The 20,201-nt window shown below is 35.3% G+C and overlaps 2 protein-coding genes across 2 annotated transcripts in view; both read left to right on the top strand.

The window, feature by feature from the left end:
* The first annotated feature begins 1,791 nt into the window (after window positions 1–1,791).
* On the top strand, window positions 1,792–5,625 carry LOC140322404 (protocadherin gamma-B5-like). Its single transcript, XM_072398977.1, has 2 exons — window positions 1,792–4,089; window positions 5,566–5,625. The coding sequence occupies exons 1-2, from the start codon at window positions 1,792–1,794 to the stop codon at window positions 5,623–5,625; spliced, it is 2,358 nt and encodes a 785-aa protein (XP_072255078.1).
* A 968-nt stretch (window positions 5,626–6,593) lies between these two features.
* The window catches only part of LOC140322403 (protocadherin gamma-B1-like), a 35,429-nt gene continuing 21,821 nt past the window's right edge, over window positions 6,594–20,201 (top strand). The window contains exons 1-2 of the mRNA XM_072398976.1: window positions 6,594–9,838; window positions 13,097–15,568. Of these exons, the coding sequence (XP_072255077.1) occupies window positions 7,448–9,838; window positions 13,097–15,568 (4,863 nt within the window). The 5' untranslated portion in view covers window positions 6,594–7,447. The remainder of the gene's footprint in view (window positions 9,839–13,096; window positions 15,569–20,201) is intronic.

Below are 20,201 nucleotides of genomic sequence, written 5' to 3'. Positions count from 1 at the left end.
TTGTGTTAATATTAGTTTTTTGTATTTACTAAACATTTTGCAATTTCGCTATATGCTTTTGACAAAGGTGAAAGTAGGATTGACTGGTAATATACAATTTACAATTAGGGAATGTACCAACTTAAGAGGACAAAGTTAAGGGATAGCCTACCCCATGCTGCTTCTGGTAACTTCATATCATGCTAAATAACCAATCAGAAGCAGTCAGTCATCAACATTTTATCAAGTTATTACTTATTACATTGTAAAAGGCTTTAAGATCCCTAGTTTAGAGAATATAATAGAGACAAGATGCAAAGTGCTATAATAAGTGCCGCAGTGAACCAATATGGAAGATTTGCGGATCTATTGTTTACAGAACAGTTGTTTTTCTTGTATTGTACCATTTATGCTCTGATTAGCAGTAAGGCTTCTGTTTGCTGCAAGCAATACAAATTCTTTTGTACATTTTAATAAAATATGCTCCTGGCATATACCTATAACTGCCCACCACAGATAATATAATACATATTTTAATATATGAAAACCACATGTTGACTTTATTATTCACTAGCTCTTTCTTATATATTTTTAGCATTATATTATTGAATAGACGTAAATAATAAGTAGGGTAATTAAATAGATATTGGGATAAAGAAAATATTTTTTCAAAATCAACGTATTAAGCCTAATTTATTAAAGCTTTAAAGAGGTGTTTTACCTTCCTCTGGATCACTCCTGTAAATCGAGTTAATTTATGTATATTTTATTCATATAAAACTCGTAAGTCGTGACTACTACCTTGTAAATTTTGAAACAAAGCTTAAAGTGGAACTTTGGCAAATATGTTCTGCACTGCAACATCACACTTACCACAGCAGTGATCCCCCCTAACAGATTTTTACTTGTTGGCCCCTAAATGGAGGTAAATACATTAGGGAAAGCTACATTTGGCTCATAACCTTGACCTGTTATCTGTACAATGCAATTTTACAATAAAGTTTGTTGTAGAATTAACCAGAATAAATAAAAAATAAAACCTAGAAGAAAAGTCAATCTATGATTTTTTAAATTTTTTACCTTTAAACTTCCTGTAGCAGGCCAAGTAGTCCAACAGTAATAGTGCAAAGAAAACCTAATTCCTGTGGCTGTTTCTGTAAGTGTTAGTTGGAGTTGGACTGTAATTTAAAGCTACTATAACAATGTTTGTGTAGTATGTCAATATTTATTTTGATTATAGTTACAACTTTAAGGTTTAAATATCTTAATTCCTGTTTATTTTATCTTTAACGCTGGCCTCTTGTATGCCTATTAGGTTTGTTGTACTGGCCCCATCACTACCATACCCTCTTGAAAATGTTCATACACATTTTTATAAAAGATAATGAAATCAGTTTATGATATCAAATTTAAATTTTCACCTTTGCTTTAGATGTAATCAAAGTATCATCTTGGAAATATTTTGTAGCTTTGCAGTTCCCCAATGTGACCTCACAGCGCCGCTGTTGACCAATAACAAAAGCATATGTGATCTAGAAGCACTTCTATTAGGCAGGCAGCACACAATTACAAAGAAAAATACAGAGCATTTCTGCATGGGATGTGAATGCTTCAGGTCTCTCAAATAAGAAGGCTCCTCTTCTGACACATCTCAGTTCATCATCAAATTATTCTGAAAAAAAAGGAATAACTGACTTGAAGATGCAGCTTGGACAGACACAGCAAAGAATCAGATGGCAAGTACTGATTTCTTTATTTTCTTGGCTGAGCCATTCAGTCATAGGTCAGATTCATTATTCCATTGTAGAAGAAATGAGAAAAGGTTTACTTGTTGGGAATTTAGCAAGAGATCTTGGAATGGATGTAAAGGATCTTTCAGTGAGAAAACTCCGTATTGTTTCACGTACATCTGAGAAATATTTCAGTATAAATCTGGATGATGGAAATCTTTATATTGCAGGCAGGATAGACAGAGAGACACTGTGTGGGGCTGCAACTGATTGTGTTCTGACTTTTGATGCTGTGGCTGAGAATCCTTTAAATGTTTTTAATGTTAAGATTGAAATTCAAGATATAAATGACAATCCACCAAGATTTCTCCATGAAGCTATCAGATTAGACATAAGTGAATTTACTTCACCAGGAGCAAGATTTGTTTTGCAGAAAGCTGAAGATTTGGATATAGGAATTAATACATTGAAAAGCTACAGACTGAGTGCAAATGAACACTTTGTCCTAGGAGAGAGGATCAGCTCTGATGGCAGTATATTTCCTGAACTTGTTCTAGAAAAGCCTCTGGACAGAGAGACACAAGACCACCATGAACTAATTCTTTCAGCCATTGATGGAGGAAAACCTGTTCTAACTGGAAGCACACTGATTAAAATTGCCATCACTGATTTCAATGATAATGCACCTGTATTTTCCCAAGAAGTTTATAAAGTAAGCATTGAAGAAAATATACCATTGAATTCCACAGTTTTGGAAGTCAGTGCAACTGATATGGATGAAGGGGTAAACGCAAAAATTACATATTCTTTTAGTACCATGGCAAGTAACATTCTGCAGATGTTTTCAATTAATCATAGAAATGGGAAAATTACAACAAAGGGATATCTAGATTATGAATTTATAAAGCATTATGACATTTCTGTACAAGCCATTGATGGAGGTGGACTGGCCGCCCATTCCAAGGTACTAATACAAATTTTGGATCAGAATGACAATGCTCCTGATATATCCATCACCTCCATGACTACTCCTATTCCAGAAAACACAGCTTCTGGAACAGTCGTGGCCTTGATTGAAGTTCATGACCAAGATTCAGGAGAAAATGGAGAGGTTCAATGTCTGATCATAGGTGATGCACCATTTGAAATACAATCATCTGCAAGCAATTTCTATAAGATTATTACAAAAAGTACCTTGGACCGAGAACGAATGTCATCCTACAACATTACCATTCAAGCTTCTGACAAAGGCTCTCCTCCAATGACAGTTATAAAAGTTATCAAGATAGATGTATCTGATGTCAATGACAACGCTCCTGAGTTTGAGAAGTTGACTTATACTGCATTTGTTCCAGAAAACAATTTACCAGGAGCTTCAATATTCAGTATTCAAGCAAGAGATATAGACAGTGAGAATAATGGCAAAGTACTTTATTCTATAAGTGGTATCAGCAATAACAAAAATCATATGTCTTCTTTTATATCCATTAATCCAGAAACTGGAGTTATTTATGCACAACACACATTTGATTATGAGCTACAAAGGGAATTTATATTCCAAATTAATGCCAGGGACAATGGAAACCCATCTATGAACAGCAGCACAACCTTAAAAATCTGTGTGTTAGATCAGAATGATAATGTACCAGTCATTCTGTATCCATCATCAGGTACTGATAGCCCTGCTTTTGAGGTAGTACCATGGTCGTCTGAACAAGGTTCGTTAATATCCAAAGTTGTAGCTGTGGATGGTGACGCTGGACACAACAGTTGGCTTTCTTACTTTTTGCAAGCATCAGAACCATCATTTTTTACCATTGACCAACACACAGGGGAGATCAGGACTTCACGTGTTTTTCAAGAAAAAGATACCTTAAAGCATAGCATTGTTGTTATAGTAAAAGACAATGGCATCCCACCTCTCTCTGCTTCTACCACTCTAAACTTGGTGATTGCAGATAACTTTCAGCAGGTCATTCCTGAAATGACCAATCAGATAAGCAAACCAGAATCCCAGTCCAGATTACAATTCTACTTGGTAATAGCCTTGGCATTGATTTCTTTTCTGTTCATGTTGACTGTGATACTTGCTATAATCTCTAAATATCGAGAGTCCAAGTCTTCTTCGTCATTTGGGTCTTTGGGTGCAAACCTTTATCCTACGATTGATCCCAGATTCCTTTCTCAGTTTAATAATGGGACATTACAGCTGCCTTACTCGTATGATGTTTGTGTAACTCTGGATTCAAGTGAAAGGGACTTTGCTTACCTTAGACCTCAATCCGGTGTTCCAGTGGATCATCTCATTGATACTGATGACTCTGGAATTGGAAATGAAAACTCTAAGGATTCTTTGCTAGCAGACAATAGTACAACTCAGGTATGTTTTCATAGCAATAAAATGTAGTTTAATAGATTTACAAATTTCATTTAACCATTTTATTATAAAACACACACAGATAAATCCTTTGGGATGATTCAAGAAAAAAAGTCCAAATCAGAGTTTTCCATAGAGATTGAAAGCTACAATTTACAGTAATTGATCAATTAGCAACTAATTTTTTTATGAATTAACTAGTAAATATATATCTGTATATCTACCTGTCTGCCTGTCTGTCTGCCTTTCCGTCTATTTATCTATCTATATCTCTATAACTCTATCTCTGCATTGGTTTTTATGGAATTTTTCAGGACTGTATCACCAATTCAGTTTAAACCTTAAAGTTTTTTTTTGCTGAATGGGAGAAATTCCTTAGCACTGATATATCTGTATGTGAGAGATGAGTTGCCTTGTGTTCTTGGGTTCACTTGGTCTTTTTCGTACTTTGATGCCAGTCACTAGTAAGCAGAGGTGGGTGTGTTTTGGGTAATGGTTAGGATTGCCAATAATTGTGTTGCACAATCCTTCATTACAAATGAACACACTCAGTAGTATTGTCACCACAGCGCTTGCCACATGCAATGCTTTACAGTTTCCTACTTTTTTTCAGGACACACCAACATAGCACATTGGTGTGAACTAAAGCAAGAACACATATAGCAAATTGCCTTGCTTTTATGTTGGGACAGTGCTGGACAAGACAGTACAACACTTTTGATGTGAATGGGCACTTGGATTGTTTAGACTAGAACTTGGTAGACTGGGAATTACTATCCCATACCAACACAGATAAGATTTTAAATAATCATCGCTTTATTTAAACTACAGAAAGTGCACTTTTTATTGTTTGTCAATTACCTATTGTTAGAAATACAGTAAGTCCCCGAGTTAAGGACTCCAACATACGGACAACTCCTAGATAGGATCGGGGCTTCCCCGCTTGCTCCTGTGCAGGACAGATGCTTGAAAGGGGGGAGGGAGCAGTTTGCATGATCCGCAGAAGAAGTATTTTGCTAAACAGAGCTGAGGTTGTGGGTAATCTTAGGGGGAGGGGGCTCTTTCTGCAGCCTCTTGTATTTTTTTAATGACAGAGACAAACTTTGCAGTTCTTTCTTTTTGCATATCAAAGCACAGCTTGCTCCAGAATTTAATAAATGTCTAGGCACCATAAAGTTTTTTTTTTTTGCTTTGTGATTAACTGGAAGTGGGGATTTTTAACAGTAACTGACACCACACAGCCTATATGTTGAGACAAACATCTGTCCTAATTGCATGTATTAAAATAATGTACCTGTTCTGACTTACATACAAATTCAACTTAGGAACAAACCTACAGTCCCTATGTCGTATGTATATCGGGGACTACCTATATATATATAAATGTTGTAATATATTGACTATCTTGAGTATTGAGAAAAATCATACATTTTGTTAATAAACCATTTAAATAGTTATTGTATATGTTATTGTATACAGGAATCCAGTGATGAGTTCTGGATGGAAAGTATACTTTTGGATTCTGGTCTCCTTGGTTGAGCAGGGTACTGGAAAGGACCCTGGGGTAGTTCAGCAACTGGTTACTGCATGATTGTAATGAACTGTTCCGGGATCCTGAGCTTTGGAATGTAGGAGAAGTTGGGATGGGCATTTTCATTCCACCTCAGGACATATTCAAAGAGAATCCTTGGTCTGAGCTGGTAAAACTCTATAGGTAAAATTGCTGGCAGGGGGAATTTTATATTCAAGGAGTTCTGGAAAAGGAAGGAGTTTTCCCTGAGTTGAAGTATGTGCTCAGGTAACCAGTTTTGGAGCAAAGACTTTGGGACAACAATGGGAAGCAACTTCTTGGGGAAGCTACAAAACCCTGAATTATGGGACTAACATTGTGTATGTTTTTTGGGACTATTTGAGACTGTTTTTATGCTGCTGCTGAACACTTTTTGTTATGTTATTGCTATACTTATGCAAGAACAACAATTTCCTTTTGTTTGCTGCAGAATGCTTATTTGAGTTATTAAAAAAGATTATTTTGGACTGTAGAGCTGCAGTGATCCCAGATCCCCCCAAATATCACACAGTGGTAAAGTGTCTCTGATTATTGGTGTCTTGGGTTGTGGTGCCTTGCTATTTGTCATGCCAAGCTTTACTACAATATTTTATATTGATCAGAAAGGGCTTGTTTTTTCTATGATAGCCTGTCAGTTTCAGATGATGATGAGAGTGAGAATGATCCATGGTCATGCGAAATGTATAGGCTGGTTCAGCTAAAAGCTACAAAAACAGGTAAAATGCAAAATTATTTCCAAACATAAATCTGTACTCCTCACATGAACAGGCATTCTTCACTTATCTATACTATCTGTAAAATTCTGTGCTGGGCTGATCACAGGTTGGTTCTGAAATAATGCCATACACGATGACCGGATGAAGCCTTTACCAGTACTCGGCAATCACTACAAACAATACTCATTTTATAATCAGTTTGCTACTTTGAAACTGGAAAACATCATAAGCCACAATGGAGATCAGTGATGTTTTGCCACTGGTTTGCCACTTTTGAAACTGTTTTTAGAAAGTGGTGAACAATTACAATTATGTTTCTGTTGGAGCTGCTGATTATCACTTAAGAGTCAATATGGTACTTCTCAGATCCAATTCTACAAAACATTTTTGCATTTTTACAATCTGATCATTATGAAAATGATGATCAGATTTTGGTGTTCACAACTTTTTTAAAATAGGTCCTGCATAGTTTTATCCAATCAGATGTGTGCATAGGTTTCAATCTCAAATATGCATGTTTCTTGTTTATTTATTTCCCTAGTAGTTAAATTTTAATGGCTGACTAACTATGTAACTAAATGCATTTACATTTAAGAAATCCTACCACTAAGAGATGTGTATTACAGTTATCTGTACTGCTATTAAAAAAAAAAAAAAACTTTCTTCAGTAGATAGAAGAAAAAAACACAAATATTTAGGAATTTAGTGGAATTACAGGATGTACACGATCTACACAACAACAACTTTAATTCTAGGTAAAATAATAAAAAAGTTAATCTCATCTACTGAATAATACCAGGCTCAGATAAACTTCTGATGTATTGTAGTTCCCTACTTTTACCTCAGAGCGCCGCTGTTGACCAATAAGCAAAAGATTTGAGGGATCCAGAGACATCTCTATTAGGCAGTACACAACAGCAAAAAGAAATACATATCAGTTCTGCATCAGATGTGAATGCTGCATGCCTCACAAAGAAAAAGGCTTATGCTTTTCTGATATTTTAATTGGATTATACATACATCAAGGAGCTCCACCGATTTATCACCGGGGGAAAAAGGGATATCTGCTTTGAGAATGCAAGGGAGACCTAAAGGAATCAGATGGCAAGTAACATTTTTATTTTCCTGGCTTTGCCATTCAGTCTCTGGCCAGATTCATTATTCCATTGTAGAAGAAATGAGAAAAGGTTCAGTTGTTGGGAATTTAGCAAAAGATCTTGGAATGAACATAAAGGATCTCTCAGCAAGGAAAATCCATATTGTATCTGATGTATCTGAAAAATATTTTCACATAAATCCAAAGAATGGAGACCTATATATTGCAGACAAGATAGACAGGGAGACACTGTGTGGGGCTGCAGCTGAATGTGCCCTGACATTTGATGCTGTGGCTGAGAATCCTTTAAATATTTTCAGTGTTAAGATTGCAATTCAAGACATAAATGACAATCCACCAAGATTTATACAAGACAAATATGTATTGCAAATGAGTGAGCACACTTTACCAGGGGCAAAATTTAATCTTAAAAATGCAATAGACCTAGATATTGGAATCAATGGCCTGAAAGGCTACAGACTCAGTGCAAATCAGCATTTTGTTTTGAGTCATCAGACAGATGGTATTGCATTTCCAGAGCTAGTTCTAGAAAAGCCTTTGGACCGGGAAGCCCAGAGTAGCTATGAACTTATTTTAACTGCTGTTGATGGTGGAATTCCAGCACAGACAGGCACTACTTTAATTCAGATATCTGTCACTGATATTAATGATAATACGCCTACCTTTACTCAGAATATTTACAAAGTGCAGATAAAAGAAAGTATGCCACTTAACTCAACAGTTTTACAGGTCTCTGCAAATGATGCAGATGAAGGTGTAAATGGACAGATTACATATTCATTTAATACTATATTAAATCATATTTTAGAATCATTTACTATCAACCCCAGCAATGGAGAAATAAAAACAAAAGAACATTTAGATTATGAAGTCACCAAAAATTATGAGTTTACAGTAGAAGCCAAAGATGGAGGAGGCCTAGTCTCCAATGCTAAAGTTTTAATAGATATATTGGATGAGAATGACAATGTTCCTGACATATCTATAACTTCTTTGTCCTCACCTGTTCCTGAGGACACTGAACCCGGAACAGTAGTGTCACTAATTGCTGTTCGTGATAAGGATTCAGGACCAAATGGTGAAGTTCAGTGTCAAGTTATTGGTGATGCACCCTTCCAGTTGATATCCTCAGCAAGCAACTTTTATAAAATTGTGACAAAAAGTTCCCTTGACAGAGAACAGACGTCATCGTATAACATCACTATTCAAGCTTCCGACAAAGGTTCTCCTCCTTTGTTTTCTGAAAAAATGATTCAAGTGGACTTGTCAGATGTCAATGACAATGCACCTGTTTTTGAGAAATGGACATATGATGTATATGTACCAGAAAACAATTTACCAGGTGTTTCAATATTCAGCATTCAAGCAAAAGATATTGACAGTTTAGAGAATGCAAAATTGACTTACTCTGTAGTTAGTAACACAGACGGGAAGGATCCAAGCTCTTTGCATGTATCCATAAATCCGGTAACTGGAGTCATTTATGCTCAAAAGTCATTTGATTATGAACAAAACAGAGAATTTATTGTACAAGTTGTTGCCAAAGACAGTGGTTCTCCACCTATGAATGCAAGCACAACTCTAAGGATTCATGTGGTAGACCAGAATGATAATCCTCCAGTCATTTTGTACCCAGCAACAATGGATGGTCCTATATTTGAGATGGTTCCTTGGTCCTCTGAGCAAGGTTCTTTGATATCTAAAGTAGTTGCAGTGGATGCAGATTCTGGACACAATGCCTGGTTGTCCTATTTTTTGCAATCTTCAGAGTCATCAGTTTTTACTATTGATCAGCACACTGGGGAGATCAGAACATCACATGTTTTTCAGGAGAGAGATGTTTTAAAGCATAAAGTCACTGTTATAGTAAAAGACAACGGCTTTCCACCTCTCTCAGCCTCTGCCACCTTAAACCTTGTGGTTGGTGATAGTTTTCAGCAAGTTATTCCTAAAATTAGCAGTCAGTCAAACAAACTTGACTCTGGGTCAAACTTACAAATCTATTTGGTAGTAGCCTTGGCATTGATTTCATTTTTGTTTTTGTTGACTGTGATATTTGCCATTATCTCTAAATACAGAGAGTCCAAATATGCCTCTTCATTTGGATCTGTAAATGCAAACTTATATCCTACAATTGATCCTAGATTTATATCTCAGTTTAAAAGCGGAACTCTACAACTACCATACTCCTATGATGTTTGTGTAACTCTGGATTCAAGAAAAAATGACTTTGCTTACCTTAGACCTCAGTCAAATGTTCCAGTGGATCATCTCATTGATGCTGATGATTCCGGGCTTGGAAATGAAAGTTCAAAAGATTCTTTGCTTGCAGAAAATATCTCTCCTCAGGTATGTTTCCATGATATTGGAAGAAAACAGTCTAACATTTCATTTACCAAATTTGATCAAGTGTGTTAATGTAAAACACAAAAGTCAAAAGGAATTGTAAACTTTTAAACCTAATTCCCTTTAGGGTAATTTTTAAAAGTTTGGCCAAATTCTGTTTATGGAAAGTAAACAAACTTTAAAACCACTGTTTTAAACATATTTTAATTATTTAAATATATTTTTTTTACAGTATGACTAACTGTATTGGAGGCATGCATAAATTTTATTGAGCTTGCTAAAAAAAAAGTCTACCACTAACTAACTTTATTATTTTTATGTTTGTTTGCTAGTTAAGATGTAATATTTATTGGTAGAGAGGGAGTGGCTGAATTAATGAAATCTATGAAATCTATTTTTGTAAAAAAGCTGACTCACCTTCCATTGAGATCCCTCTTGTTGCCTGTAAGTGATAAATATGAACTGTGTTTTTTTTTAATACTGAACATAATACAAGGAATAATGCGATTATATATTAGTAAATAGATAAATACCTTTAGTAAAGTATTAAACAGGTGTGTTACTGTCTGACTTTCACCTATTTTTCTTTCATTTGCTTGTATTTGTATATGGTTGTATTTTCCACTAGGCAGGTATGTTTGATCTTGTGTGGTGGTAGCACTGTTACACCTTTAACATATGAATTCTTGTAATAAAGCAGAAGTCAGGTAACATAGCAGGACCCATTTACTTAGGCTTTGTATATATCAAAATTTAAGACATTTAAATTTGTGATAGAATGCCATTACTCAAATTCTTGTAACATGGTTTCACTCATTGTAGTAATAAATACATTGGAATGCTATGCTTCTAATTTAAATTTGAGACTTTTTGAGAAAAATACACACATAATTATAAAGCTAATTAGGTGTACCATAAAGAAAAGGCATTTAATTTTGTTTTTTATTCTTGCACTAGTTTTCAAACTCTGTAGATATAATTTTGTCTAAAGCTTTAAAGCAATACTTTGGAAATATGGCATAATTTGTTCGCGCTTTATTTGTAACTTTGCTTTCATTCTGCCTGCACTGGTAGAATGGTTCAAACTCAAATGACATGGGGTTTTTTTCTTCAATAGCTTGCGCATGTATGAATTTAAAGGGTTTACTTGATGGTTCTAACAAAGACCAGGCCTTTACTGGGTATAAAATATCATTTTCATAATGGTAAAAGTCTTTGGGCCTCCAGGAGCTTTCACCAAAATGGGCAGAATGACCCACTATTGTACATCATGATGTTAGCATTCCAGTTCTTTTTGTGGTTTCTGAGTCTTTGGCGTATTGATTGACCAGGTTGGGATTTGCACACATTTGTATGTGTGCCTTTTTACACTGACAGAAAAAGTATTAGGCCTTGAGTTTTAAAACATAACTAAATGATGATTGATGCCTCCTGAGGTCCTGTTTCTGTGGCCTATATATTGTTCTTTCCAAAGTTATAGGTGCATTGTAATATTTGTTCAGTGATGTTATGTATGACTATGACAGGTACCATTTTTACTGACTTTAAATATATATTATTCGTATTATTAATGTTTAAGACAGAGAATGCATGTATGTAAAAGTAAAGATGTATGTGTGTGTAATTGCTGTTGTTGCTATTTTTTGTTAATATTATTAGCAATAATAATAGTCAATATTATTTATAGTAAATTAGTCAATATTATTTATAGTACATACCTAATTCAGGCCCAAGCCTTTCTTTAGTTTTTTTTTTTTTGCATATTCCAAGCCCACACATTTATAAAGTCATGTTTTAACTATATTTTATCTATTAGAATAAAGTCATTTGATTTGTCATTCATATTTGCCGTTCCCTAGTTTTTTTGCAAACTCCAATTACAAATCATAAATCAATCAGAAAATTACACAATTCGGGTAGCACAATGATACTTTTATAACCATTTGACTATTCTAGTAATATTGTTACTGTAATATGTGTCAGTATGTATGTCCTAGCATAACTGTGGTTCCAGCTCTAGTTACGTGGCTTTAACTTTTGAAATGTCTGGCTACAGTCATTACAGTACTTCAGCATAGAAGTTCTACTTTCAAGTATAGTACCAGTCACCATTCCTCCTGTTTATATAATTCTTGAAGTGACTGTCAGATGTAACAGTAAAGTTAAATAGTTTTAGATCTGAGCACTGCTCCAATAAAGGGCGAACACTTCTGGAAATGTCTGTCTCTTGTTTTCCCTGTTGTACTTAGTGGTTTCTTCTGACTATCCCAACATCACTACTGTGTCCTATATGGATGGGAATGTTGGCAGGAGAAACCTGAGAGCAAGGAAGATTGCAAATCACAGAAGAGTCAGTTTCACAATAAATTTCAGAAGGCAATTTCTACTTATTGAAGTGGTCCTTTGTTGCATGGAGAGCAGAAGTGTTGTCTCCATTCTTTATATACACATTTTTATTTTTAATTTACTTTTTTATGACAGACTTTAGTAAAAAATGAATTCTGAACTGCTGGGACAACAGCTGTTATGTTTTAACAGCAAAGCTACAATCAGTATCCATCACCTATCTAATAGAATATATAAACTGCTAGTATAACCACTGATAAGTATTTTCTGTATTACAGGTAATCTAATAAATTATAGAGTGGTAGGATCTTGAAACCCAATCTAAGGATTTTTGAGGGGGTATATTGGCTAAACATTGATATTGTTAGGGGACCTTTGATAGAGCAGTTGTCAAAAGAATAAAACTGCACATCTTAAATGAACTGACTTGAATGGCTCGACTATACCTATAAGAAGGTATTGTGGCTATTTAAAGTAATGCCATGAAGGCTTTTTGTTTACAAGATCCTGACCCTCCCCATTTTTCTCTAAAATGCCCTATACGAAAGTGCTGCAAATTGATCAAACTGATCAGATAGGTTTAAGGAAAGAAAATCAGCTACATCTTGGCATGGCCTATTCGACATACTAACATGTAATATATTTAAAAATAGGCTGTTTGCCATTATGGTTTCAGTCGCTGTATATAATCTTAATTTGTGATTATAGAAATGTCTGAAATGTTGCAGTACCCAATTTCCACCTCAAAGCGCCGCTGTTCAACCAATAAGGGAATGATGTGAGAGATACTACTTTACATGCCTCTATGAGGCAGGCAGTACAAATGCAAGGGGATATAGGCACCATTCTGCATTGGATGTGAGAGCTTCAGGACTAATAAAGAAAGAAGACATTCTGCGATTTTAACTAATTTAGGGAATATATATTCTGCAAGGATTTTTCCTTAATATGTTGCCAGCAAGAAAGAACGACTTAAAAATGCATCAAGAATGGTCATTGCTGGGAATCAAATGGCAAGTAATGATTTCATTATTTTCCTGGTTATGTCATTCAGTCTCTGCTCAGATTCATTATTCCATTGTAGAAGAAATGAGAAAAGGTTCAGTTGTTGGGAATTTAGTAAGAGATCTTGGAATGAATGTAAAGGATATCACATCAAGAAAACTCCGTATTGTGTCTGATGTTTCTGAGAAATATTTCAGTATAAATCTGGATGATGGAAATCTTTATATTGCAGGCAGGATAGACAGAGAGACACTGTGTGGGGCTGCAACTGATTGTATCCTGACCTTTGATGCTGTGGCTGAGAATCCTCTTAATGTTTTTAATGTTAAGATTGAAATTCAAGATATAAATGACAATCCACCAAGCTTTCTTTATGAAACAATTAGATTGGAAATAAGTGAATCTACATCACCAGGAGCAAGATTTGTTTTGCAGAAAGCTGAAGATTTGGATATAGGAATTAACAGACTGAAAAGCTATGGACTGAGTGCAAATGAACACTTTGTCCTGGGAGAGAGGATCAGCTCTGATGGCAGTATATTTCCTGAACTTGTTCTAGAAAAGCCTTTGGACAGAGAGACACAAGACCACCATGAACTAATTCTTTCAGCCATTGATGGAGGAAAACCTGTACAGACAGGCACTGCACTGATTAAGATTATTATCACTGACTTTAATGATAATACACCTGTATTTTCCAAAGAGGTATATAAAGTAAGCATTAAGGAAAATGTGCCATTGAATTCCACAGTTCTGCAGGTTATGGCAACCGATGAAGATAAAGGAGTAAATGCACAGATCACATATTCATTTAGTACCCTGGCAAAGGACATTCTTCAGATGTTTACAATTAATGACAAGAATGGAGACATTAGAATAAAAGGACATTTAGATTATGAAATGAAGAAAAGCTATGAAATATCTGTACAAGCAATTGATGGAGGGGGCCTGGCTGCCCATGCCAAAGTTTTAATAGAGATCTTGGATGAGAACGATAATGTTCCTGAGATAACCCTTACCTCCCTGTCTTCTCCTATTCCTGAAGACACTTTATCTGGAACTGTGGTGGCCCTGATTGCAGTTCGTGATAAGGACTCGGAAGAAAATGGAGAAGTTCAGTGTCAAATTATTGGGGAGATTCCATTTCAATTAGTGTCATCAGCAAGTAACTTCTATAAAATTGTTACAAAAGATACTCTGGATAGAGAAAAAATGGCATCCTATAACATCACGATTCAAGCATCTGACAAGGGTTCTCCTCCACTGTCTTCTGTAAAAGTTGTTGTATTAGACTTAGTGGATGTTAATGATAATGCGCCTGTGTTTGGGAAGTTAGCTTACTCTGCATTTGTACCAGAAAATAATTTACCAGGAGCATCTATATTTCAAATTCAAGCCACAGATATTGATAGTGAAGACAATGCAAAATTGACTTACTTTGTAGTAAGCAACAGTAATCACAAAGATCCTATATCCTTGCATGTATCTATTAATCCAGTGACTGGAGTCATTTATGCACAAAAGTCATTTGATTATGAGCAACAGAGAGAATATAACTTTCAGGTCATTGCTAAAGACAATGGTTCCCCATCATTGAATAGCAGCACAACTCTAAAAATTCATGTGGTAGACCAAAATGACAACCCACCAGTCATTCTTTACCCACCAACAGACAGTGATGGCCCTATCTTTGAGATGGTGCCGTGGTCCTCTGAACAAGGTTCCTTGGTATCTAAAGTGGTTGCAATGGATGCAGATTCTGGACACAATGCCTGGTTGTCGTATTTTTTACAAGCCTCTGAGCCGTCACTTTTTACTATTGATCAGCACTCCGGGGAGATTAAAACATTAAAAGTTTTCCATGATAGAGATTCTTTAAAACATACAGTTGTGATCATTGTAAAAGACAATGGCTACCCACCTCTCTCTGCTTCCGTGACTATAAACCTGGTGATCGCTGATAATTTTCAGCAGATAATTCCTGAAATAAACAAAAATCCAAGCAAACTGCATTCTCAATCGAACTTACAAATGTACCTGGTAATTGCCTTGGCTTTGATTTCTTTTCTGTTTTTATTGACTGTGATAGTTGCTGTCGTTTCCAAATGCAGAGAATCCAAATCTTTGCCTTCCTTTGGCCCTGTGAATACACATTTATATCATACTGTAGATCCCAGATTTATTTCCCAGTTTAACAATGGAACATTGCAGCTGCCCTACTCCTACAATATTTGTCCGACTCTGGATTCAACAGAAAAGGAATTTACATTCCTAAAAACTCAGCAAAGTGTTCCAGTTGATAGACTAATTGATGCTGATGATTCAGGAATCGGTAATGAAAATATAAGAGACCCTATACCTGATGACAGTCTTTTTTTGCAGGTATGTTAAAACGATGCTATTAATTATTCTACATATTTTAATACAATGTTACAAAGCCCATAATGGTATTGATTTTGTAAAAGAATAGTTACAAGAAAATTGCATTCTTCCTGATAATAGCAAGCAGATTAATATAACATATATTGTATATTGGTTACTAGCAAAACATAAAACTTACATTCATATTGCATCCCAAAGTTTTTCAGCATTGCGCGAGACCCTGCTATGATGAATGACCATAGCTTGTAAGTGAGAACAATAAAGATAAAGAAAAGTGCTTCTCTTTAGGATTGTTTTGGGTCAATGTGGCACACTGGGGATTGACTGTTGACTAAATAGAGTATATTATGTATACTTCACTATGGACAATGACTTTATGTTTAGGGAAAAACATAGGGAATGTAAAGTTGTTGTTCTAAATGCATAACTATTAAATCTAGGTGCCAGGGTTCTGCACACAAGTGGAGAGTTTGCTTTTCAACAAAATATATGTTAACCGATATGTTGAAACTTTTTTTTTATCATTTCTAAAAATGTACCATTAAGGAACTCTTGGTTTTGCTCACAAAAGAATTCATATTTTTAGGTCGTAATTCACCCTGCGGCAAAGTTATCACAATTTCAGCAGGTCAATGCATACTAATTGCTTGTTATAGGTAACTGTGTTAGTACTACTGCTGCCCGTGTTTCATCTCTTTTTCTGCGCAAGTAAATTTATCCTGTAGTAAACCTTGGCTCATTTCCCATTGCTCCTTACAGACGGGTCTCATGCATGTGTCCTGGCTTTCTTAAAGCAGAAGGGTACCTGCAGCACCTCTTCTGAGGCACAATCCTCTTCTGTGCGTCTGAGGAAACTTCAATTTCTTGTTATGTCAGTTGTACTTAGTAGCCTTGCCAGTAGTAAGAAGATGATGGCTAATGCAGGTTTATAACAGCAGGCAGCATTACATCAGGGAATCCATTTCCACCACAATTTAACACAGAGTGGTGAAAAAGGATTCAAAAACAATTGATTTTTGCGATGTTTTAATACACACAAAGTTTTGTAGTGGATGGCTACATATATAATATGGCGATATATATATATATATATATTCCTATACTGTAATTTGACCTAGCTATACAATTTGCTAATATATACCACCTTGGAAATATATATTGTATATTTCTTATTCGATAGCATTTTGCTTTGCAGTGTGTCTGTCACATTCTTGTGTTGTTTAGTGTTATGCTGGGCCTAATTTTTTAAAGCTCTCCAAGACTGGAGAAGGTAGAATATTGTGGGAAAACCTGGTTGATCCTGAAATAGATCTGGTCCAGGATTGAAAAAAATGCCAACTAAAAGCAAATCCATTTCAAGTTTGCTGGAACACACAGGTTCTCTATGACGGTCTATCTTCTCCAGTATTAGAGAGCTTTATTAAATTGAGCCCACTTTGTTAACTTTTGACTTTCTACAAAAATACAATGTTTGATATGATCTGTCTGATCACTAGGAGAATGTTGCTGCTTTCATTTCCCTGCAACTAATCTAATCTTAGGCTGTCAATTGACAGGGTCTTCTTTTTTTTCTTCTTTTTTATGATAAAGTATGATATGATACTATATGTAACTATATATATATATATATATATATAGGTATATAAAGCTTTTGCTGTAATTTGTGACATGTTAGGAATTGTTTAATGCAGACTTGTAAAGTCACTAAAAGGTCCACTTTAAAAAGTACAGCTAATAATAATATATGATGTATAGTATTATATAATATTACATTTATAGTAAATATTAACACAAGAAAAATCAAATAATTTGCCCGTTTTTTGTTTCCTTTGTGAAAGTTATGATCTATGAATTACTCCTTTCTAGCCTTGTCCTGCGAGTCACTAACTCACTCAGCCCAAACCTGGCCTATAACCCACTCCTTCTTCTTGTAACTTCCTATGATTTAACCTGGTCCTGTTGTCCACTCCCCCAATCCATGTCCTTTAGCCCATTTCTCCAAATAAAGTTTTATGACCTACTTCAACTAAATGTGTCCTGTAACCCATTTACCCCTTACCTCCCAATACTTTCCACTTACTCCTATGAGCCACTCTCCCCAACCTTGTGTCATATTTTGAAGATGTCCCACAGTTCATTAAACCTAATATTTGAATGCATGAAATACCTAACTAACATGCCTTACACACATACACACACACATATATATATATATATATATATTCATAAGGATTTGTATTTGTAGTTGTGCCTAATTCCTAAGCTTATTTCAGTTTTGCCCACAAGAAGTTAAATTTTAATATATATATATATATATATATATATATATATATATATGTATATATATCCTACACTGTATACACAATACATTATGAATGTCTTTGGTTTACCAGAAGATCAGGGCATGTTTACCATCAACAGATATAGCACATAATAAATCACAAAGTTCAGTTGACAGAAAAAACAAGGAATTTATGGCAATTGTTTTTACTTGACTTTATTTGCTTAAACTAAACCAGCTGTTAACTTACACTTAAGACAAGATGGTTTATTTTCTAAATTTATATTCTTTGGAGTGCACACTATTAATGTGTATAAATGTATAAAGTATATATTTATAATAGTTATGTATGTATTTTATAAATGGTGGAAAATAATATTTAAATTTGGAAAGAACACTCTAAGAAAGAATGCAATGCCTTGTGTATAGTTGATTGCGGCAGTTTGGTGGAAGTGGCTTTAGATTCTTTTATTACTTGCATAATTATGTATACTAACACTCTTTGGGTCTGATTTATTAAAGCTCGTCAAGACTAGAGAAGATAGACTATCATGAGATACCTGGGTGACCCAGAAAACCTGAGATGGATCTGGTCTAAAATAAACATTTGTCATCAAATTATTTTCAAGAAATCCATTTAAGATTTGCTGGATCACCCTGGTTCTCCCATGATAGTCTATCCTCGCTGGTCCTGTAGAGCTTGAATAAATAAGACTCAAAGAGGGTGGCATATTCTAGTAATATATATTAGCCTGTCAAATGAGACTTCTAAAATGATTCTCTGATGTTAAAGATTTCCCACAGTTTAGTGGAGGCTGCATGTCATTTGGAATAGCATGCTATCTGAATGCTATCTTGTTATAAATGGAGAGACAGGGCTATATAATTGTGTTTTAGGTGGATCTAATTATTTACATTTACAAAAAATACTAATTATACATAAATCATATTGAAAATATTAACAAAATTATAAAGCATTTATTAATTGTTTAAATAAAAACATTCCAGTACCATATTCTTACCTGTTTTTAGAAAGACTCTTATAGAGGGATCTGCAGTTCCTAAGTGGAACACAGTGTGTCACTGTTGCCCAGTAAGGATAGGGATGCATGTGGAGGTCCCTTGGAGTTTTCAGTAAATACACGGCACAGACTAAGGAAACACGTCCTTGCATTCATTTCATTGTTAGGTCACGGACAAGGTGGATTTCTCTGTACCTCTTCTTTGACTACCAGTAGATTTGTAGGAGATTTCCCCAGTCATTTCCAGGTGGATTAAACCCTCAAACAGAGTTTTCCAGAAAAGCCACAATCAGGAGGACTTGGAGTACAATGGAATGGCAAGTAGTGTGTTTTCTGTTACTCTCCTTTAATCTTGGGGCAATATTGGGCCAGCTTCGTTATTCTATCCCGGAGGAAACAAAGAAAGGCTTCCTGGTGGGAAATATTGCTAAGGACTTGGGTATAAACATTAAGCAACTGGCAGTGAGAAGATTTCGCATCTCTTCTGTTAATGCAGAGAATTTCTTTAGTGTGAACCTTGATAATGGAAACCTCTATGTCTCTGAAAGAATAGACAGAGAGACTATTTGTGAGATGACATCCAGTTGTTTACTAAATCTGGAAGCTGTGGCTGAAAATCCTTTGTCCGTATTTCCAGTGGAGGTTGAAATCCAGGATGTAAATGATAATCCCCCTGTGTTTTCCAAGAGCATTATTAATTTAGAAATAAGTGAATTGACCCAGCCTGGCACAAAATTTGTTCTGGTTAATGCCCTTGATCCAGATGTTGGAATTAACTCTTTGCAAACCTATAGAATTTCTGAAAATCAATATTTTACTTTGCGTGAAAAAGCCAGTGCTGATGGAAGAAAATACCCAGAACTAGTGTTACAGAAGATGTTAGACAGAGAACAGCAGTCATCATTTGAAATCATTTTAACAGCTTCAGATGGAGGGCAGCCTGTAAAGACGGGGACAGCCGTCGTTAAGATTATCGTTAGTGATATTAATGACAATGCTCCGTTTTTTGAAAAAGATCTGTACCAGATTGATGTACTTGAAAATACACCAGTAAATTCTTTAGTTGTAAAGGTGAGTGCTACTGATAAAGATGAAGGCCTTAATGGACAAGTTACTTACTCTTTTGGCCATATCAAGAAAACTGTTCTGCAGGTTTTTACAATAGATTCTATTACAGGGGAAATCAGGACAAAAGGGCAGTTAGATTTTGAGACAACGAAAAGTTATGAAGTGATGGTTGAAGCTGAGGATGGAGGAGGCCTAGTTTCACATTGCAAGGTTATCATTAAAATTATTGATGCCAATGATAATGAACCTGAGATAACCCTTA

Source organism: Pyxicephalus adspersus, chromosome 2 (genome assembly GCF_032062135.1).
Source record: "Pyxicephalus adspersus chromosome 2, UCB_Pads_2.0, whole genome shotgun sequence".
NCBI classification, from domain to species: Eukaryota; Metazoa; Chordata; class Amphibia; order Anura; family Pyxicephalidae; genus Pyxicephalus; species Pyxicephalus adspersus.
The sequence above is the reverse complement of the archived record's forward strand: the minus strand, read 5'-3'. Positions and strand labels throughout refer to the sequence as shown.

Bases quoted from the DNA above. Each gene is read 5' to 3' on its own strand.
- LOC140322404 (XM_072398977.1), top strand. From the start codon at position 1,792: ATGAGAAAAGGTTTACTTGTTGGGAATTTAGCAAGAGATCTTGGAATG. The intron at 4,090-5,565 runs GTATGTTTTCAT...TATTGTATACAG, and splicing joins CAGACAATAGTACAACTCAG to GAATCCAGTGATGAGTTCTG.